At 42.2% G+C, this 17846-nt stretch overlaps 2 protein-coding genes across 8 annotated transcripts in view; both read right to left on the reverse strand.

Moving 5' to 3' along the window:
• The window catches only part of afap1l1a (actin filament associated protein 1-like 1a), a 23211-nt gene extending 15770 nt beyond the window's left edge, over positions 1 to 7441 (reverse strand). The window contains exon 1 of the mRNA XM_076739606.1: positions 7306 to 7441. Coding sequence (XP_076595721.1) covers positions 7306 to 7327 — 22 coding nt within the window. The 5' untranslated portion in view covers positions 7328 to 7441. The remainder of the gene's footprint in view (positions 1 to 7305) is intronic.
• A 743-nt stretch (positions 7442 to 8184) lies between these two features.
• Positions 8185 to 17846, reverse strand: part of ablim3 (actin binding LIM protein family, member 3) — a 42669-nt gene continuing 33007 nt past the window's right edge. For 3 of the 7 annotated variants that reach the window (XR_013077552.1, XR_013077550.1, XR_013077553.1), the window contains 12 exons: positions 17544 to 17573; positions 17269 to 17395; positions 15924 to 16019; positions 15529 to 15579; positions 12626 to 12742; positions 12350 to 12420; positions 11979 to 12147; positions 10780 to 10809; positions 10366 to 10421; positions 10072 to 10138; positions 9743 to 9823; positions 8185 to 9493 (listed from right to left, as the gene is read on the reverse strand). Coding sequence is in view for 3 of the 7 variants with exons in the window: in XM_076738706.1 (XP_076594821.1) it covers positions 9380 to 9493; positions 9743 to 9823; positions 9950 to 9960; positions 10072 to 10138; positions 10366 to 10421; positions 10780 to 10809; positions 11979 to 12147; positions 12350 to 12420; positions 12626 to 12742; positions 15529 to 15579; positions 15924 to 16019; positions 17269 to 17395; positions 17544 to 17573 (1020 nt within the window). In the remaining 4 variants the exon portion in view is untranslated. Of the gene's footprint in view, positions 9494 to 9742; positions 9824 to 9949; positions 9961 to 10071; positions 10139 to 10365; positions 10422 to 10779; positions 10810 to 11978; positions 12148 to 12349; positions 12421 to 12625; positions 12761 to 15528; positions 15580 to 15923; positions 16020 to 17268; positions 17396 to 17543; positions 17574 to 17846 lie in introns of all 7 variants that reach the window. The other 4 variants (XM_076738706.1, XM_076738707.1, XM_076738708.1 and 1 more) reach the window with 3 other exon arrangements.

The raw sequence follows: 17846 nt of genomic DNA on the forward strand, positions 1-17846 counted from the left end.
TTTTGAAGGGCAGCAATGGAGCACTGAAGCTTTTGATGTTCACACACACGCCTCCACTAACGCGCACACACAGAGCTACCCATGGCTTCACTGCAGTTGAGTAATCTGGGAAGCGGTGGTGAAAGCAGGGAGCTGCTCTCTTTGCAGTGAGAGCGAGCCAAGGGCCACTGTTACAGGTCAGGTTAGTAAAGCAACGCTGCTCATTTTCCCATCTGACGTTCACTATGGCTGTTCGCTGTGTTCTGCTATAGTTTTAGGAAGATTAAACCTGGGATCAGATTACATGTCATCAACCCAGTAATGACAAAATGTGACAGATGTAGGGCATCATGAACAAACATGTGTGCCAGAGCAGTGATTTCAGTGTGGGCGGTGTGACATTGACAGACAAAACGAAGAAGCAGTCTTTCATGGGTCAGAATGCACGGACCATTGTTTTTCTTCATTTCACAGCGTTCCCTTCTCTCTTGCCCCAAAGAGCTGTTCATTTCAAATTAATCTCTCCTGTAATCCTTTACTTACTTACCTTATGATGTTAAATCTATTGCATCTGCCAATACACATCAATAGCTGATCATTAAATGCGCTTGTTTAGCTCTGTGATAAACTCTCAAGGGGATTTCCCCTGTCTTTCCCCAGTGCATTATGGGATTGATTTTCCTAGTGACCCTGAACAGAAAGAAGCAGGTTTAGAAAATGGAGAGATGGGTGGAAGCTGTCTGGTCATGGAACTGTCGCACTTGCCAGGTGGCGACTGTTATATCAGAGTACTTCTGTATGAAGTCAGGTCAAAGGTCAAAGGTCACAGAGCTGACCATGATGTAGGGGATGTCTGTCTGCTAAACCTCTTCCCCCTCTTTCTCATTTTTCATCTTCTGCCCCCTGATTTATTCAGGTCTGAGATGGCACAGAGGGCTTGACTCAGCCTGCTGTGAGACAAAGGCCCTACAGTGCAGTCAGTATTATTCAGATCCCGTATCTGCCCAGAGTCCTATGAGATCACCACAATGCTATGTCTCCCTCACAGAAAAGTATTCACATACTGAGAAAGATGCTATTCTGCAAGGGAAGCCACTGCTTTACTGATGTTGCACAGACAAGGGTAATATACACAGAACACACATGCATGCCTGCAAACACACGGATGCACACGCGCACACACACACACACACACACAAAGGGGAGAAGGAGCTGCTTTGTCTCCATTTGGGATTTTTCGTGTAATTGGTTGGGATTTTGACCGGAGCAATTGCCCACCAGAAAACTTGAACACACTCTGTGTCTTCTTGCTGTTGACTGATTCTAACCATTATGTTGCCCATTAGCTCTTCAAGTGGATGATCTGTGGTGCCTTTTGCAGTCTCTCTGTGTTAAGAAGTTTAACGTTAAATACATACTGTAGTTTATCATTCATTAAACATAACGTGTGCATTTTATATCTGACTAAACAGCCTTTACAATCATTTCTAAATCACCGTTGAATGATCACTGTTAATGTAGCTGCTTTATGCCTGGATCAGATCACACAAATCTAGCTCGATTTTGAGATGATTTTGTTGAGGCCGACCAATGACCAGCATCATGGCTGATCGTGAGCGACAGTCAGGGTCTGTACTTGTGTCATGTGACATGCTAAACGACCTGTCCTGCAGTGTCTGGGATGCCCCACAACACCCTGACAAAAAGACTGTCAGACTTTTTTTGTCTTGACATGCTTTGTGTGACATCTCCCATGACATGTTCCGGAGCACTGACCAATCAGGTGCTCTCTCCACGGCGCAGTCGGGTAACCATGGCGAAGAGGAGGAGGAGGAGGAATGCTGAGGTTGCTGCTGTCAGGTGGGACAATGAAAGAGAAAAAGTTTGTTGAGCTATGGAAGCAATACCCCTGCATGACCAAGTCAAAGAAGACAAATGTTGGTGAGAAATAGCAGAAGCGCTTCATCAGCCCGGCGAGGAGCTGCTATGCTGTCATAACATTATCCCCGGTCCTAATTGCGCTAATATGTTTATCATTACTAACTCCAGATCTGACATTAAAGTTGCCTGTTTGATGCGGCCAACAACAGAATGTTAATGTTATAGCGCATCGACGGCCATTTTTTCTTTCTTTTCTTTTGTCGGTATATAGACGGCCAGCAACTGTCAGTTTGATTGACAGTTGCTTTACCCGCCTCCCTGATGACACCTGAACTTCTGCATGATCGTGAGATAAGACGTGCTGTGATTAGTCGGGGTCATACGTGTAGTCTTGCCAGTCACCTGACCAAGACACGGCAAGAGTTTCTAACACTGTGATCACTAGGTCTGACACGGTGACATCGTCACACACAAAAAAAATGTGTAGTCTGATCCAGGCATTGGCATACGTAATTTTTTGGCATTTACAATTTTTTGTTTCTGGATTAACAGGTGAATGATATCTTGATGCAATTTCTAAATTTCCAGAATCAGTCATCACATACACAGTCAGTTTTCAAAGCCACCAGTATTGACAAAGGGATAAAGAAGCCTAAAATAATGATGCGTCAGTTTGATGAGTAAAAAAGGGCAGCAAGTCTGCAGTTTCACAAGTCTTAAATATCATTACACCATAGGGCAAATAAGAAACAGCTATGAACAAGTTGCATTTTTTCCATTATAAAAACAAATGTTGGGCCATTAACAAAAATCACTAAATTACAACCTAAAAATGATTCAGTCAACAGTTTCAAAATGTTGCATTACTTGATTGCCCCGGGCTCATCAGTGACAGAAAAGCCATCTTGTCTGATGAGGTGTCTTTCACCATTTTTTTCAAGATGCATCAGTATTTGGTCAAAAAAGCTGTCCAACACTGTCTGTTGCCAACGGTTAAGCACGTAGGCAGACCTGTAATCATATGGCTAAACATTTCAGGGCGTTGTTATGTTGGGTGATGCCCTTCATCAGAGGAATATGAACCACATCTTTCCCATATATGTAATCTGTTTTTTCAGTTAAACGCTGTATAAAATGATTACATTTTAAAATAACATCTTGTTAACATGTACCGATTCTGATGTTCCGATGGGATAAAATGATGGCACTCAGTATAGTTTTCCAGGAATTTGAACTCTTCTGTGTGTGTACCAGAACCACATTTGTCAAACTATCTGTACACTGTGAACTGCTAACCTGGATTCATCCCTAAGGCTCCAAAAAAATTTGAATTTCTATACCTGTATATTAGCATGAATCGTATCCCAATGCTTAATAATGGCTGCTGACATGACAGCATATTAACATATAGTAAAACTGACAGCAGGTTAGGTAAGTCCTACTCTAGCTAAGACTGCCACACCTCTCTAATAAATCTGAAATGTCCATGTGAGTTTATTACTTGTACCTGTATGCATGCACACCCCAGGCAGAGTCACTTTTCACCCTCTGCAACAGGAGAAAACACCATATTTCTAAGTGTCACACACACTCTATAGTTCCCTGCTGTAAAGTTGTGCAGCAGATCTCCATGGAAACCATTTATAGACAGCTGTGCAGAGAATGACCATTGTGTGACCATACACACAATGCACATGTGCACGCCCACACATGTGCATACACACAAATGCCCAGCATGTATCTCAGCCATATGAATCATCATGATCTCCTCATCTCACAAGGGTTAAAGAGGGGAATTCCACTTCTTATAGGGTTGGTCCAAAATCATCCATCATTTATGGGCCATACACGGGTAAGTGTCAGCATGTCTGCACACTAAATTTATGTCTAAAAATTCTTCATAAAGACTGACAGGGCAAACAAAACGAAAGACCTCATGAACCTTTCATGCATAAATAAAAATTATATGGGTAGGAGATTCCTTCTCCATATATGTTTTGTTATTATAGCTGGTGTTCCAATTGGTTAGAATAACATAACATTTAGCAAGCACTGCAGAGAGAATAGACAGGAGTGCTCCACGGGAAACACTTTACAACAGAGTCTTTTGAGACCAAGGAATCCACAGAGAGCTGTTTAACAGACCAATCACAGTCCGATTAAAAGTTGGTATTTGAATGTTTACATGAAGGTGAAGGATGAAATTTGGTGCCCAAACAATCTGTAACAACTGTAAAAGCAGCACTGACACTGCACTGAACTGCAGGATTTTATTTGTTATTGTGAAGGCTGCTGTTTCCTTGGCCCCATCAGATTCTGTTGGAAAGGTGCACCCACCTGACCGTTGGCATTAAAAATCTGGACCATGGCAGGTTACATTTTAGTTACATTTGCTAAAACTAGGACAGGTTGGAAAACACTGGAATAGTCCTGTAAGAGTGATAGAAACTTTGGAGTAAAGTTCGATCCACAAACACTGCTTTTGCCATGTGAAAATGTAGATTACAGCATATATAATGAGAGATATGACATGAATACACGCACAGACCGCTGGCCAGATGACGACAACAGACTGCATTTCAATTGTGCTCTTCTGCCCTGCTAACCCTGCTAACTGACATGTTTTAATTCAGCTTTAAACAAGTCAAATCATTGTCTGCTCTCAAAGACATTCACTCCACAAGCCCGAAGATGTAATGTAGATTTGTATCATGAAAAAAAAAATAGTTACTCAGAGCATCACTGGTTACTTTTGTACGTGAGTAACAAACTTGACGGAATAAATCAGGCACACACATGCTCAAGGGAAGGCACACTCATGCCAACAAACACACAGCTTCTCTTTTCATTCATTTCTCAGTGGAATGTGGATATGCAGAGCACTCTCATCTCATTAGAGGAAAGACATGGATGGAGTAGTGACTGCGCTTACATCAGCAGTATGTTACATTTACTTATTATTGTCGAAACTACAGCAGATCATTGTTTTGGTCATAAGTTCTGCCTTATGCTCAAAAATATCCTGACAATAGCCACAATTCATCATATCTGTTGGGCAAAATCATAGACAATCCCACCACTGCAATGCATCTCTGTGGAAAGAGCCTCACCCCTCTCACACCCACCTGATGCTCCGCTTCTCACAGTGCAAACAAGCCCTTTATTACACTGCTGCTCCAGCTGGCTTGGATTGTGCATAATAAGAAGCTCCCACCATTCAAGCTCATACCTGCCTCTCATCGACCTTACCAAGCTTGATATCTGAAAACACATGACTGTAAGCAGCAAAAACTTTGACCCTCAAAAAGGGAACAAAAATAGTGTTTGAGACCGGTTTAAAGCTGCACTCATCAATATTTGTAAATGACCATGGATCAAGTGACCCATGACCTGTAATGTGAAAGGCTTGACACCTAATAATACTGATATGTTCACTCTCACTTCTCACATCAACCTCATTTCCAGCAGCGGCAGACAGCTGCTTTCAGCAAAAAATACACCCACTGTACGCTACCTCCCCAGCAACAAACGCCTGTCAGACTAAGTGCAGCATTTAGCCACTCAAGACCAGGTTTCTCCTTCAGTGGATAGCAAAACAGAGGTGCAAGGAGTGTGACATTCATCACGTGGAAACGAGCAGGGCCCCAAATAAATGTTTAAGATGCTAACTGTATGCCAGGTGTGTGAAGAAGCTATGTGTATGGCATATCAATTAATGAGAAGTACTGTTTTAATAATCAATTAATCATTTCAAGTAATATCAAGTTAAAACATGTGTAGCTCCTTAAATATGAGAATTTACAGCTTTCCTCCACCAGCCACCAATCGAATGCCAGTAAACTATGAAAGTGGTTGGTAGATTTCACATTTTTAAAAAGTTTCTTTCCCACAAACTGAACCCCTTTTGGGTTTTTGAAATTGTCTGGAGTAGAAGGGGCCACTTAAGAATCTGGTAGTCCATGAGGGGCATTTGTCCTTATTTTCTGACATGTAAACAACATATTGATAGACTATCAATTGATACATTATCATTACTTCTACCCATTTATAAGACAACTCAGGGAAAAGTAATATTGCAGGAGCCTCTCAGGAGATTCAAAGACCATATAAACAGTAGGGGCTCCCCAGGGATCACCAGTCAACACTGTGCTTTCTCCTGTGGTGTTTACACAAACACAAAGCTTAGACAGAAAGTCAGCCAGGCAAAATTCCTGTGTGTTTGTATGTGTGTGTGTGTGTGTGTGTGTGTGTGTGTTGAGAGAGATGGGAGTGACAGGCGAGGATTTCTCCCAATCTGAACAAGACCTAAAGACAGCTCCTCCTTCAGATACTCTGTGTACACACCAAACACACTGGTGACATCCACACAATCCACATACACTGACGTGATGAGGAAGGACGGAAAAGAAATAACTTGTAAATGGGAAAGGAAGAAGTGACATATTTGACTAAAAAAGGCATCTTTCTTGTTGGCATACGGGCTGTTAAAATGTGCTGGAAAAAAGTTTGTCCCATTTGCTTTCACCTCATATCAGCTGAGAAAAAATGTCCATTAATTGGATGTTACAATCACTATCACATGTTTACCTGCCTGGTGGTTGGCAACAAGTCAATGAAAAACACACACTCTGTCTATACACAGATTCAAAAGCCTGGTACAGCAACATTACCTGAAGCTCAAACACATCACATAGAAACTGAAATCATAACTTCAAGCTCAGAAATGCTGAGCTGGGTCACACCTTGTCCCGGTAAGGCTGTTACTTCTAAACTACTGCCAAGGCCCACGAGGGGGGCAAGTGTATTTATTTTCTGTTACATTGTGGAAAAATGTTGGACAGTGCAGGGGGCCAACTGTACCCCTCCCAGAGAAAACACATGGGGCGGAAACACATTTTGTATTTGTAGCTATTTCAACACAAACGGACCGTCTCTGCTGGTGGTTTCCAGTATCAAACAATGATCAGCAGACCTCCAAATATCTCCTCTCCACATCCACATATTTGACTTGACTGAGGATGACTGAGATTCACTTTCTGCAACAACAATCAAACTTTAGACGAGCACTTGGTTTTCTGCCTCTCCAAGCAGCTGGGGGGGGGCACAGCAATCATTGATATTCTGAGTGCTGCACTGCCATTGTGTCTTCTGAAATGTACAACAGGAGGGAGAATTACAAGGGGGGATTCCTGAATAACATAAGAGCAGATTAAGTGCAACTGTGGCAGAAAAATCTAACTTTCGTTTATGAACGCCCGGCGCAGGTGAGGGTGATGAAGTCCCAGGTGCGACTGTTTTGACAGCCGCGAAAAATCACCAATCAACACATGAACCAACCATGCATATGTGATTCCACCTTAGCAAACTGCACAAAGACACACACACAGCACTCACAGCACCAGTTAAACTCTTTTACGGCAGTGTATCAGGTTGAGAAGTACTTACATTTGCTGCCTTTAGAGTCCATTCCGCCGGTGATGCTGTCAGTTTACTGCAGGCCCATGAGGGAGTGTGTAAAGGTGTGAGGAGTCACTGCTGACAGACACGGTCGCTTCATTACAGATCCGCTGGTCGGAAACTTGAGACGAGCTGCGTCTCTGCTGGGTCCTAGTGTCAGTTGCTGCAATGAACTAACTTCACAGCTCAGAGTTACATTGGCGCAATGACTCCTAAAGGCAGCTGAATAGTTTGACATGTGAACGCTTATTCGCTTTCTTGCCGAGTTCATGTCTGAACGGTATCCGGAAAACATGTAGCTTAGCTAAGTTAGCTAGCAGCTATCTCTTTTCAGAATTAATACAGGAAACGAGGGGTGAACTGCAAGCCTGGCTCCGTCTAGAGGCAGTGAATTCTGCATCCACACCTGCATTGAAGCTCACAAATTAACACTTTAGATCTAAGTATATTGTTTTACAGAAACGTATAAAACCAAATTTGCTGTCTTACGGATATTATAAGCCTCAGACTCGAACATGTCTTGGGCGGAAGTGAAGTGTTCAATGTTTCCCCGGCAACTTCTACAGGCCAAGAAATGGCGGCGATGTTTTATTTAGTTTTTAATACTAACAAGGTAGAAAGTGTCGATAAATTTATCATCACAGTTCCTGGTTAAGTGGATTTTATTACAATAAGTCAAACCCAGGCTAGTGGTTTACCCTTCTTTCCAGTCTTTTTGCCAAGTCTTTAGGCTAACTTAAACTAGCCTTAGTTAACGCTCGCTAACGTGAACTTGCTCATATCGCGACAAGAGCGTGAATGGCAATTTATAGTCATTACCAAAATGCAGATGGTTCCTAACTACAATGAAAAAAAGAGGAGACTGAATTTGTTTCAAGTTTAATTTTTAGTGACAAAATCAAAAATAACAGTATTCAAAGGAAGTAAAGTCTTCAACAACCCTGGATCTTTGTCAGTGTGTTAAATACCTTGCAGAGTTTCATTGTGAGTGAATATAATCTCTGTAGCTACAAAATTATTGGATTATCATTCTAAAAGAATATAAATAATAGTGAATGTAAATGTATGGATGACTTTTGTCCTCATTCTAAAACATTTAGTCATCATTCTATTGCAATGAGCTGGAAAACATGGAGCAGGAGGACTGAATTGGTGTTTATCTATTTAATCTACTGGATTGCACATTCTTTTAGATTACCATACAGCTGCACAGTGAACTGTGTCTATTGGTGACCTTTAACTATTTAACCAGAACATTACATGGAAGTGATCTGCTAATCTGTATATTTGCATTCTCACTTTGGTTTTCATTTGCACACAAATCAATGCAGGTTGCACATACGATTGAAAAAACTTGTGTCCACCACAGATTGTTTCTTGTTTCATTCTATATCAATTAGTGTAAACCAGAGGGGAACAGCATTTCATGTGAAAGAGCAAAAACAGGGACACAGGTAAACAAAATGCATCCTTATAAACCAACTCAAAGTGATGCTGTTTGCTCACTCACTCATTCTTCTCATCTAATCATTCACCCTGATAAAGTGTCATAAATGATATACTGTATCTACATTCTACTCATTTAGATTGCTGGTGCTGCACACTCATAACTAAGAGAGCATAACAAATAAGGCAAAGCCAAAATTCTCCTCTTTATGTTTTAGTACTACGGCTCTGGTCACAGACATCCCCACATGTGGCCTTAACAGGGGCAAAGTCTTCCTCCTCCTCCATCCTTCAGGCTTCAGAAAGGTACAGCACTACTGCGCTGTATTCTCTATTGCTTACACACCACTCCAGCACACAGCCACAGTTGCACTGGCAACCATGCAACAATTTATCAGTCCATCTGTGCATAATGTCTCTGTGGCCTTCCCTCACTATCTCAGTCCACGCTTATGTGACCAGAATTTGGTTCGTCATATGAGGAGATCTAGAACAGGTTCTCAGCCATGGCAGTGAAACTGAGTAGAAGTCTTCCTATCTCTTCCTTCCCCCCATCAACAGTCAGTGAAGTCTCTCACTCAAGTTATGGCAGTATAAATGGACGTCCGCATGTTATTTAAAACAGTCGGGCCTGTTTCTTGAGCTCATTTCTCTTCCACAGAGCCAGTCGGTCAAAATCCTCCATGGTCATGCCAAACACCTGGGCAAATTCCTCTGGGGACAGGTGACGCTGAGAACACAAGGATAAAGAGACAACACACACTTATCACATCATACCTTTAAACAATTTACAGAAGACATAACTGAACAATTCAAAGAATCATTTTCTTTTTAAATACAATTAGAGAACATTTTACAGTGTTTGCTTGGTGGCTTGTCAGAAGTGTCTTAGGTGGGTGGGGTTCTGCTGTGGGTATAGCCACAGCACCAGGAACTTCTTCCCAGCACAGTTTGCCTTATGGCCCATTCAATAATTTACCTCCAACCTGGCTCTGTCTACATCTTTGGGGAGCCTGTTGCGACCTCTGGTGGTGACAATGAGCGCTTCATAGGGGTAAATCTGCAGAAAGCAAGAGGCAGCCATGCTTTATCAAAGCCCTGACACTTAAAGGAACACTGGGATTATTCAACATACAGGCAAACTCACATAGAATGAATTATTCAGGTGATTATTTTAAAACCTTACCGTGTATTCTGCTGGGAGGATAGAGAAAGAGAATTAATGTCAGTACGTTAGAAAAAGCACTGGACTAATTGCTTCATATAAATAGGGTTAACAGTAGGTGTTCTAAATAGATTTTAAATTACCTCTGCTTCCCCAGTTAACCTCGCTGCCACTGTCATACTGGTACTGGTAGCAATCTGCACTCTGAGGCTGCAAGTGTAGAGACGGACAGCAATTTACAAATCTTAATACATAGGTAATAAAACCTGGGCAGTAACAGCCCTAACAAAACTCAAATCTAGTGCCTTGAGGTCAAAGTCAACTTCATATAACACATGCCATTTTAAAGATGTGGGCCCCATCAAAATTAAGCCCCAAGCCTGTACAATAAATACAGCTAATCATGCTGTGTTGTCTCTTGTGCTCTGTTTTCTCACCCTCTGGATGCCATTGCGTCCATATCCTGGTAGCGAAGCAGACTTACAAACGAAATCTAAAATATAGGAAGCAGAAGTACAATATTAACGCTGGCAAGCCGAATTACTTTGGTTATTTTTTGCAGTTTGGCACAATCAAATCATGTAATCATTGGTCAATTCCAGAAGATGGCGCTCATGGCTAATCAAAAGAATTCCTATAGTTCCAGATGTGTGCACACTGCTGGAGATTTCTTGATGTAAGGTCATTGAATCCATCACAAGCACATCATTTATGACAATATACCAACCTCCTTTCAAAAAACACAAATAAAAACAGCTACAATTTAAATAAGACAGACACTCAAAATGAGGTGGTTTGCATTGAGTCGAAATAATTTCATAATATTTATCAAATATAAATGATAAACTCACCACTATCAACACTGTACTGAGATCTGGGAGCTGCGAAATAAAGAGATCATACAGTTACATTATTGCAAAAGACACAAATGCTGCAGCATTTTCATCTGCCTTGCTCTAAATTTGGATTAAATTCCTAAAAGAAATATTCAGGCATAATTGCTGCAGAGATCCGACAGCCACCTGTCTAGTTAGAGATGTAACAAAGAGCAGAAAAGGAGCTTGTTGGGTACCCATGAAGCCCTGGGAGGAACACAAAACATCAAAGGGGCAATAAGGCAGAAAGAGGCCAAGCAGGACTGGTTCAGGGAAGGGGGGGAGAAATCCAAAATATAAATACAACATACAACTACACACTGCACGCTCCACCATCTAACTGCACAACACAGCTTGGTTGGTTACAAGCCTTTGTTGCCTTTCAACCACAGTCAACAGATTCCTGTTCAGTTGTGTCCCCTCCCATCAGAGAAGCAGCTTTAATGAGAGATCTTACTGCTCATAAATAAACCAGGATATGGGACACCAGCTGTGAGAGTGAGAGAGTGAGATACTTACACAGATAGATGGATGGAGTGATGGAGAGTTAACAGAGTAGAATACAGAGAGCGACATCAAGAGAGAGAGGAGGAGAAAAAGGCTGCAATAAGCACGCAAACTGAAGAGGGAGATGGTGAAAGAGATGGAGCCAGGAAGTGAAAGGAAGAGGAAACCATTGGTGTCTGAACACCAGGTGCTAAAATAAAAGTCCCAGTGTCCTGCATGACCAGTTAAGTTTGGTCCTTACAAATAGAAACACTCTGGTAGCTTCAGGTCCAGCTTTATCACATCTGGCACATCTGCACACGTGGCTGAACACTCTTCTTTTGGTGGCTTGAGTCAGAATCAGTGTGATCACATACGCAGACAAGAATGACAGGCCACATCTGCTGCTGCTGCTGGCCTACCACAGGTCCGGCAGCAGCTGTTCAGCTATCTCACCATCTTTCCATCTCAATAAACCACCTTGCCTGCAGCAGCAATGACCCTCCCTGACCTGCATCCGCAAGCTCACTGCCCTCACCCCAAACTCCCCCATATATGGTCGCACTGGAAGGGACAAAGACACGGCTGCACAGGAATACAGTCAGAGGTGCAGGCATTCATGAACTTGCAGAAACAGAGAGAAGAAGAGACAAAGAGGGAGATGCGTAGGGGGCAGGGTGGATCCTTACACCCGTTGACAGTGTTGTTGTACGCTGTGGTGCCGTAGCCTGTAGTGTTGAGTGTTTCCTTGCTCCCACTACGAGAATTCCTCGCGCTGCCCCAGGGGTCGTTGTCATAGGAACCAGATCTGGCTTTCATCTCCTCCTTTAGGATCATCCTCCCGATGCCACTCCCAATCTGAGAGAGAGGGGGAGAAAAAGGAAGGGAAAACTGCTAATTTAATGTACAGCGAATCCAAGATGGAGCAAGAAGCAAATAAAGAAAAGGAAGATCGGTTTGACACCATACCATGAGAAATGCATTATTTATGGATGTTTCTGAGGAGGTGGCTTTCTTCGACCGGATGTTGAAAAGAGAAAGAAAATAATGAAGCTCTTACTCTTTGAAGACTGTGACTCCAACTCTCTTCATCTCCTCCTGTGGAGAAGCGTCTTCTCGGCATCCGATAGGCTGAGAGAAAACAGATAAAAGAGATTCCCTTATATGTATATAGAGCTCAGAGTGGAGTGCAGTAACAGAGAGGGTGAGTGAATAAATATGACAACGCAGAGCTACAAAAAGAACTGTGCTGTGTTTGGTCCACAGTAAAATGATGAAATACAGCTTACTATGCAGCTTGCCATTCTAAACTCAGTGCAATGACACTGCTTCCTACCCTTGGGGGAACTGGTGTATGGGTAGTAGTCAGACTCTGACTGGGTGTATGGCTCAGGAGAGAAGGTGGACAGTCTGGAGGATCTGAGGATGTCCTCGCTGGTCCTGCTTTTGGTGGCTGCATCCACATGATTGTCTGTGAAGAAATGGATGCAGTTAGGACAGAAAAGAAAAACAGACGAAACCAAAGTAACCGGTAATTCTGTTAGAGAAATAGTTTGGGGGAATTTTGGGATATATGCCTGTTCACTTAGATGAGAAGTTTGAAGCTGTGACCAGAAGTTGGTCAGCTTGGCTTAACATAAAGCCTGTTGCTGTCCAAAGGATTAAAAAAATGCCCACCAGCACCTCTAAAGCTCATTCATACATATCTGATTTGTTCCATACAAAAGCATAAAAACAGCAAGTTGAGGTTTAACAGGGGGTTATGTGGCAGACCATCTCTTGCTGTGACTTCCTGGAGTCTCCTCTTGCTACCTGGCAACCTCACGGTGACAACAAGACTCCTGGAAGTAACTGTGCCAATTTTTTTTGATTCCTCAGAAAACCAGATATAACGTGTTAATCCGTGAGCTTCAGAGGGATTGGCTGGCAAATTTGTTTCCTTTGTACGGAGCACTATTTCCCCTTGCCTCAAGTAGTCGATAAGCTAACCGTCTCCTGGCTCCAGCTTCATATTGAATAGGCAGATATGAGAGAGGTGACGATCTCCTCATCTAGCTCTCAGCAAGAAAGCAAATAAGTGTACTTCCCAAAATGACAGTATGAGACAGTGCACTGTGGTGTGCTATAGAGGAGAAAGTGTTAATGAACATCACAAAGATGTACAGCGACAGAGTACATTTACGCTTCATATCCACAGTCATCCTATCCACCATTCCTGTCAGAGGAGATCGATATCTCAGCCAAGAGCACGAGAATAACCAGTATCATCATGAGTTCAGTTACTGCTCAGCCTGAGGCACACAGTCGTTTCATGAGTGGTGTGAGGCGACGATACTGATGCCACTCTGCACTAAAGCACAGTCAATGGAAGTCAATGGGGGTGACATGCAGTGTAATGTCAGATAGATCGCTCCTCACTCTGTTAGCCATTAGCCATGCCAGCCCTAATCCATGATCAATTGAATTCCTATATACATGATGCATGACACCAATGGCAGACATTCTGGTCTTTGGGACACACACTTTCAGCTCTGACAGCAGGGAAAGCCGCTGCCCACGGACACACAGACACACAAACACAGAGTTTGACAGCAGATTGAAGTCAGAGGAAGTATGGGTTTACAATATTGACGTTGGATGATAAACACAGGAAAGGAGACATATACTGTACACACAAACATACACACATAGACATATGAAATATCTGTAGACAGTGACTGAAACAGCGAGAGGAGGGAGATACTTACAGTGGCAAGGTCACCGGGGAAAGTGGAGCAGAAGGTGGAGGGAAGTGAATAAAAGTGATTGGATGCAATAAAAAAGAGGTGAAAAGAAAAGGGAAACATTATTGGAGTGTCCCCTAGGGACATGTGACAGTGTCAGAGCTTTGCTACCCATAAGGAGAGACAAAAACCAGGGGTCTGATACAGCGTCTTTTCTATAAAGGTAGCAAACTTGTTCACTGAATAGTACATAACGGGCCTTTGATGCACACAGCAACACGACTTCACATGTATCTGTTGTGGCTTTGGGTTAACATCAATCCTGCTAATGCTGAAACAAGAGAAAACAATAATCAATAGCTGTTTAGGTAGACATAAAGCACGAGAAGGATCAATATGACTGATGCTGAAGTGAGTGCTGAGTGTCAGTATTCTAACAAGGCAAGCTTAAAGGTTTTTGAACTTGCCACTAACAGTAGACGCTGAAATGTCTTTATTGTCCATAAGAAAAAATGTGTATGTGCATGGAAACGTTATGGCCAGTGATGTACTAATTATAGCTGAGAAACATAGAAGGGTGAACGGGGCGACACAGCTGACTAACTACCCCACAAATACCAACACATTCAGTACACAGATGAACATGCAGGACACCAAGAAAGATAAACTATCCTCCATCAAGAGATCTTGTGACTCTCAGCTGAAAAGCCTTTTCCAATGTGACGTGACAAGGGGATAGTGGATCCCTTTCTTATGAATGTTTATACTGAAGCACGCTATCCAGATGGCTGAAGTGCATTTAAGTTTAATGACTTGTGAACAAGGCAAAAATAGCATCTTGTGTTAACTGAGCGACAACATAAATCCACTCAATTAAGAAATCAGACTTCTCCTCTCACACACTCCTTCTGTTTTCTACAGAAAACCGAGCAGCTGTCTACAGTTTCAAACAATTACAGTTTCAGTTAACAGCTCCTTAAATCACACACTGACCACTGCTTAACTAGGCTAAGCGGAGAATTTAAAGAAGTCTCCAAAGCAAATATAAATTCCAGTTATAATACACTCTTCCACTGTGCTTTGTTCCATTGTTCTGTGTTATTCTGGTGAACTGTGTGTCCTCAGAGTCCCATGTACTCAACACTGGTCAACAATTGCGCTCAGGGAATTGCAACCAAGAAGCAGGCATGCATGTGTGCTTATGGTACGCACATCATACTTTTGCATTCAGCTACATATAAATATCTTATTATCTGTGCTGAAAAGTCTGATCTCCATCTTCAATTACAAGTTGAACTCTATTTCATTTGTGCATTTTACAGCACAGTCATCATTCCATCTATGTGGTTTTGCTATTGATGGCTTCAATTTCGATGATAACTGGAACATCAATACCAATAAATCACAAGGGGGGTTGAAAAACATCAATGGGTCAGTAAAAACATCTACATCAAGCACAGCATGACTAAACTGACAGGAGGACGGGCAGGCTAAGGCGGGGCTAACTGCACTGTACCCGCTCTCTTATAGATGGGAGGCTTCCTGTAGATGTTAGGGTCCCCTGTGGCTGAGGAGAGAAAGAGGAGATGAAGAAGTGAAACGAGGAGGAGTAAAGGATGTGAGTTTCTGTTGGGATGATCGGAGGGGAGGAGGAGGAGGAGGAGGAGGGATGGTTGTAAAGGAAGGCAAAGGGAGGTAAAGGTGCAGTATGAGGGGAAGAATATGCCAGAGCAATTACGTGTGGTATAAAAATACGACTTAGTCACATTTTCACACCCCCTCATTCCCACAGAACTGAAAATGGCCTTTCTGAATGATTTGCATTTGTGAATAATGGCTGATGAAGTCTTCCCCATAGAGTAAAAATTGATGAGGTTATGGGAAGTGCAATGAGGAGATGAGGAGTCCTACCTGGTACATGAAAATGTTTAGGGGGCTGGTTTGTGGTGGGTGTGCTTGACCGCCCCTCTTGGCCGTAATAAGGTGAACTCCTGCCACTCTCAGAGCCTGCAGCCAGCCACAGCCAATCACAGTAAAGGAAACATGAGCATGAAGGAAGGCCTCAACGTAAGTCTAATCCATGCAGATGATAACCAGCCTAAACATTCATTCAAGTTACAAAGTGACAGCGGATAACTTTTCCACTTGTGTGATGACAGAGGTTATTGACTTGTCTTCTTATGACAGTAATTACAGTGTCACTGCACATGTGTAAGAGTTACATGAAATGACAGGCAAGGAGAGACTGCAGCGTATGAGACAGCCAGACAACTATTTCGTGACATGAAATGAAAGACACTCTGCCTTAAGCTATGGTATGCAGTTTATTTTTGGCATCCTTGGGCAAAAATGCCTTGAAAACAAGTGGTTCGATTGTTGCCTACTGCAGTTTTAAGGCAGTGAATTTGTAAATTTTTGTCAACATCGATATTCTATAATGGCATACTTGTTAAAATATAATAGCGATGATATACAAATGAAAATGACATGCAATTTGGTCTCTCTTAAAGCAACAGTTTGATATTTAGGGAAATATGCTTGTTTTCTCCCCGAGAGTTAGATGAGACAAATATCAGATATATTATATAATATCAGAATAACTGACTTACCAATGTCAAGAATTATTGTCTTGACCGACGATATCTGTACACTGAATATGAAGCTACAGCCTGATGTTGGTTAGTTTAGCTTAGCATGAAGACTGGAAACAGGGGGAAACAGCTAGTTGGCTCTGTCCAAAAATGATTAACTCCACGTACCAGCACCTCTAAAGCTTACTAATTAATATGTTTATTTCATGGGGAGTTACATGTGGGATGGTTTCGTAGCCAGGGGCAGTAACTTCATCAAGTTTCCACTGGTTGCCTGACAACTTCACGGTGAAGACTGGAGTTTAGAGGTGCTGGTACAAAAGTGGATTTTTTTTAACCCTCATACAAAGCCAGGCTAAGGCTTCCTCTCTGTTTCAACTTCATACTATGCTAAGCTAAGCTAACCCACTGCTGGCGGTATCTCCACAATGATTTCTCATCTGATTCTCATCTCAACATCAGCAAAAGAGAAAATAAGCATATTCCCCAAAATGCTGAACTATTTTTTTAAATAACCTAAATTCAGTAGAATCATTCACAAAATAATAATAAAAAAAATACTCCATAAGACTTCAACTTTGTTCAAAGTGTAGTTCACATTAAGTGCAATATGACTGACTTCCCTTCATATTTTTTTTCTGAGGAGTGAATGCCACTGGACTTACCAGGATAGCCATAGTGCTGCGGAGAGCGAGGCATGATGGGTGACATGCCCTGACGACTATACGTCGGCGAGTCAATGTAACCTGGACTGGAGCACCGCCTCTGCTTCATATCCAGGCTGTCATAGTCCTGAAAAGACAAATGAGACAAGAGGAGGTGAAAGGTGAAATAGCAGGGGGCAACACATAGTTTAGTGACAGGCCAAAATGACAACAGTTCACTTGTTTAAACTCGTCCTGAGTGCTCTGCTATTTAAAGTGGTGGGAAGAATGCTCACCTGAGAATAGGGAGAGAGTGTCCCAAGTGACTAAAGAATCAATGGAGAGAGAAGAGTTATTATTTATCCTGCAGCACCGTGGCTACACAAACACAATGCATCATGTATTTACAGGAGCACAAATTCAAATTCAGTCTATGCTTTGTTTCATCCTACATGCATGAGTTGTGGGGTTTTCTGTACGGGACAACGTGATGACTAGCAGCTACTTCATTATTTTAATGTCAGAGGGATTTAGAGTCGTCGGTTAAAGCTTATTCACTTTCTTCAAGAGTTAGATGAGAAGGTCAATAGCACTCTCAT

Source organism: Chaetodon auriga, chromosome 9 (assembly GCF_051107435.1).
Source record: "Chaetodon auriga isolate fChaAug3 chromosome 9, fChaAug3.hap1, whole genome shotgun sequence".
Lineage (NCBI taxonomy): Eukaryota > Metazoa > Chordata > Actinopteri > Chaetodontiformes > Chaetodontidae > Chaetodon > Chaetodon auriga.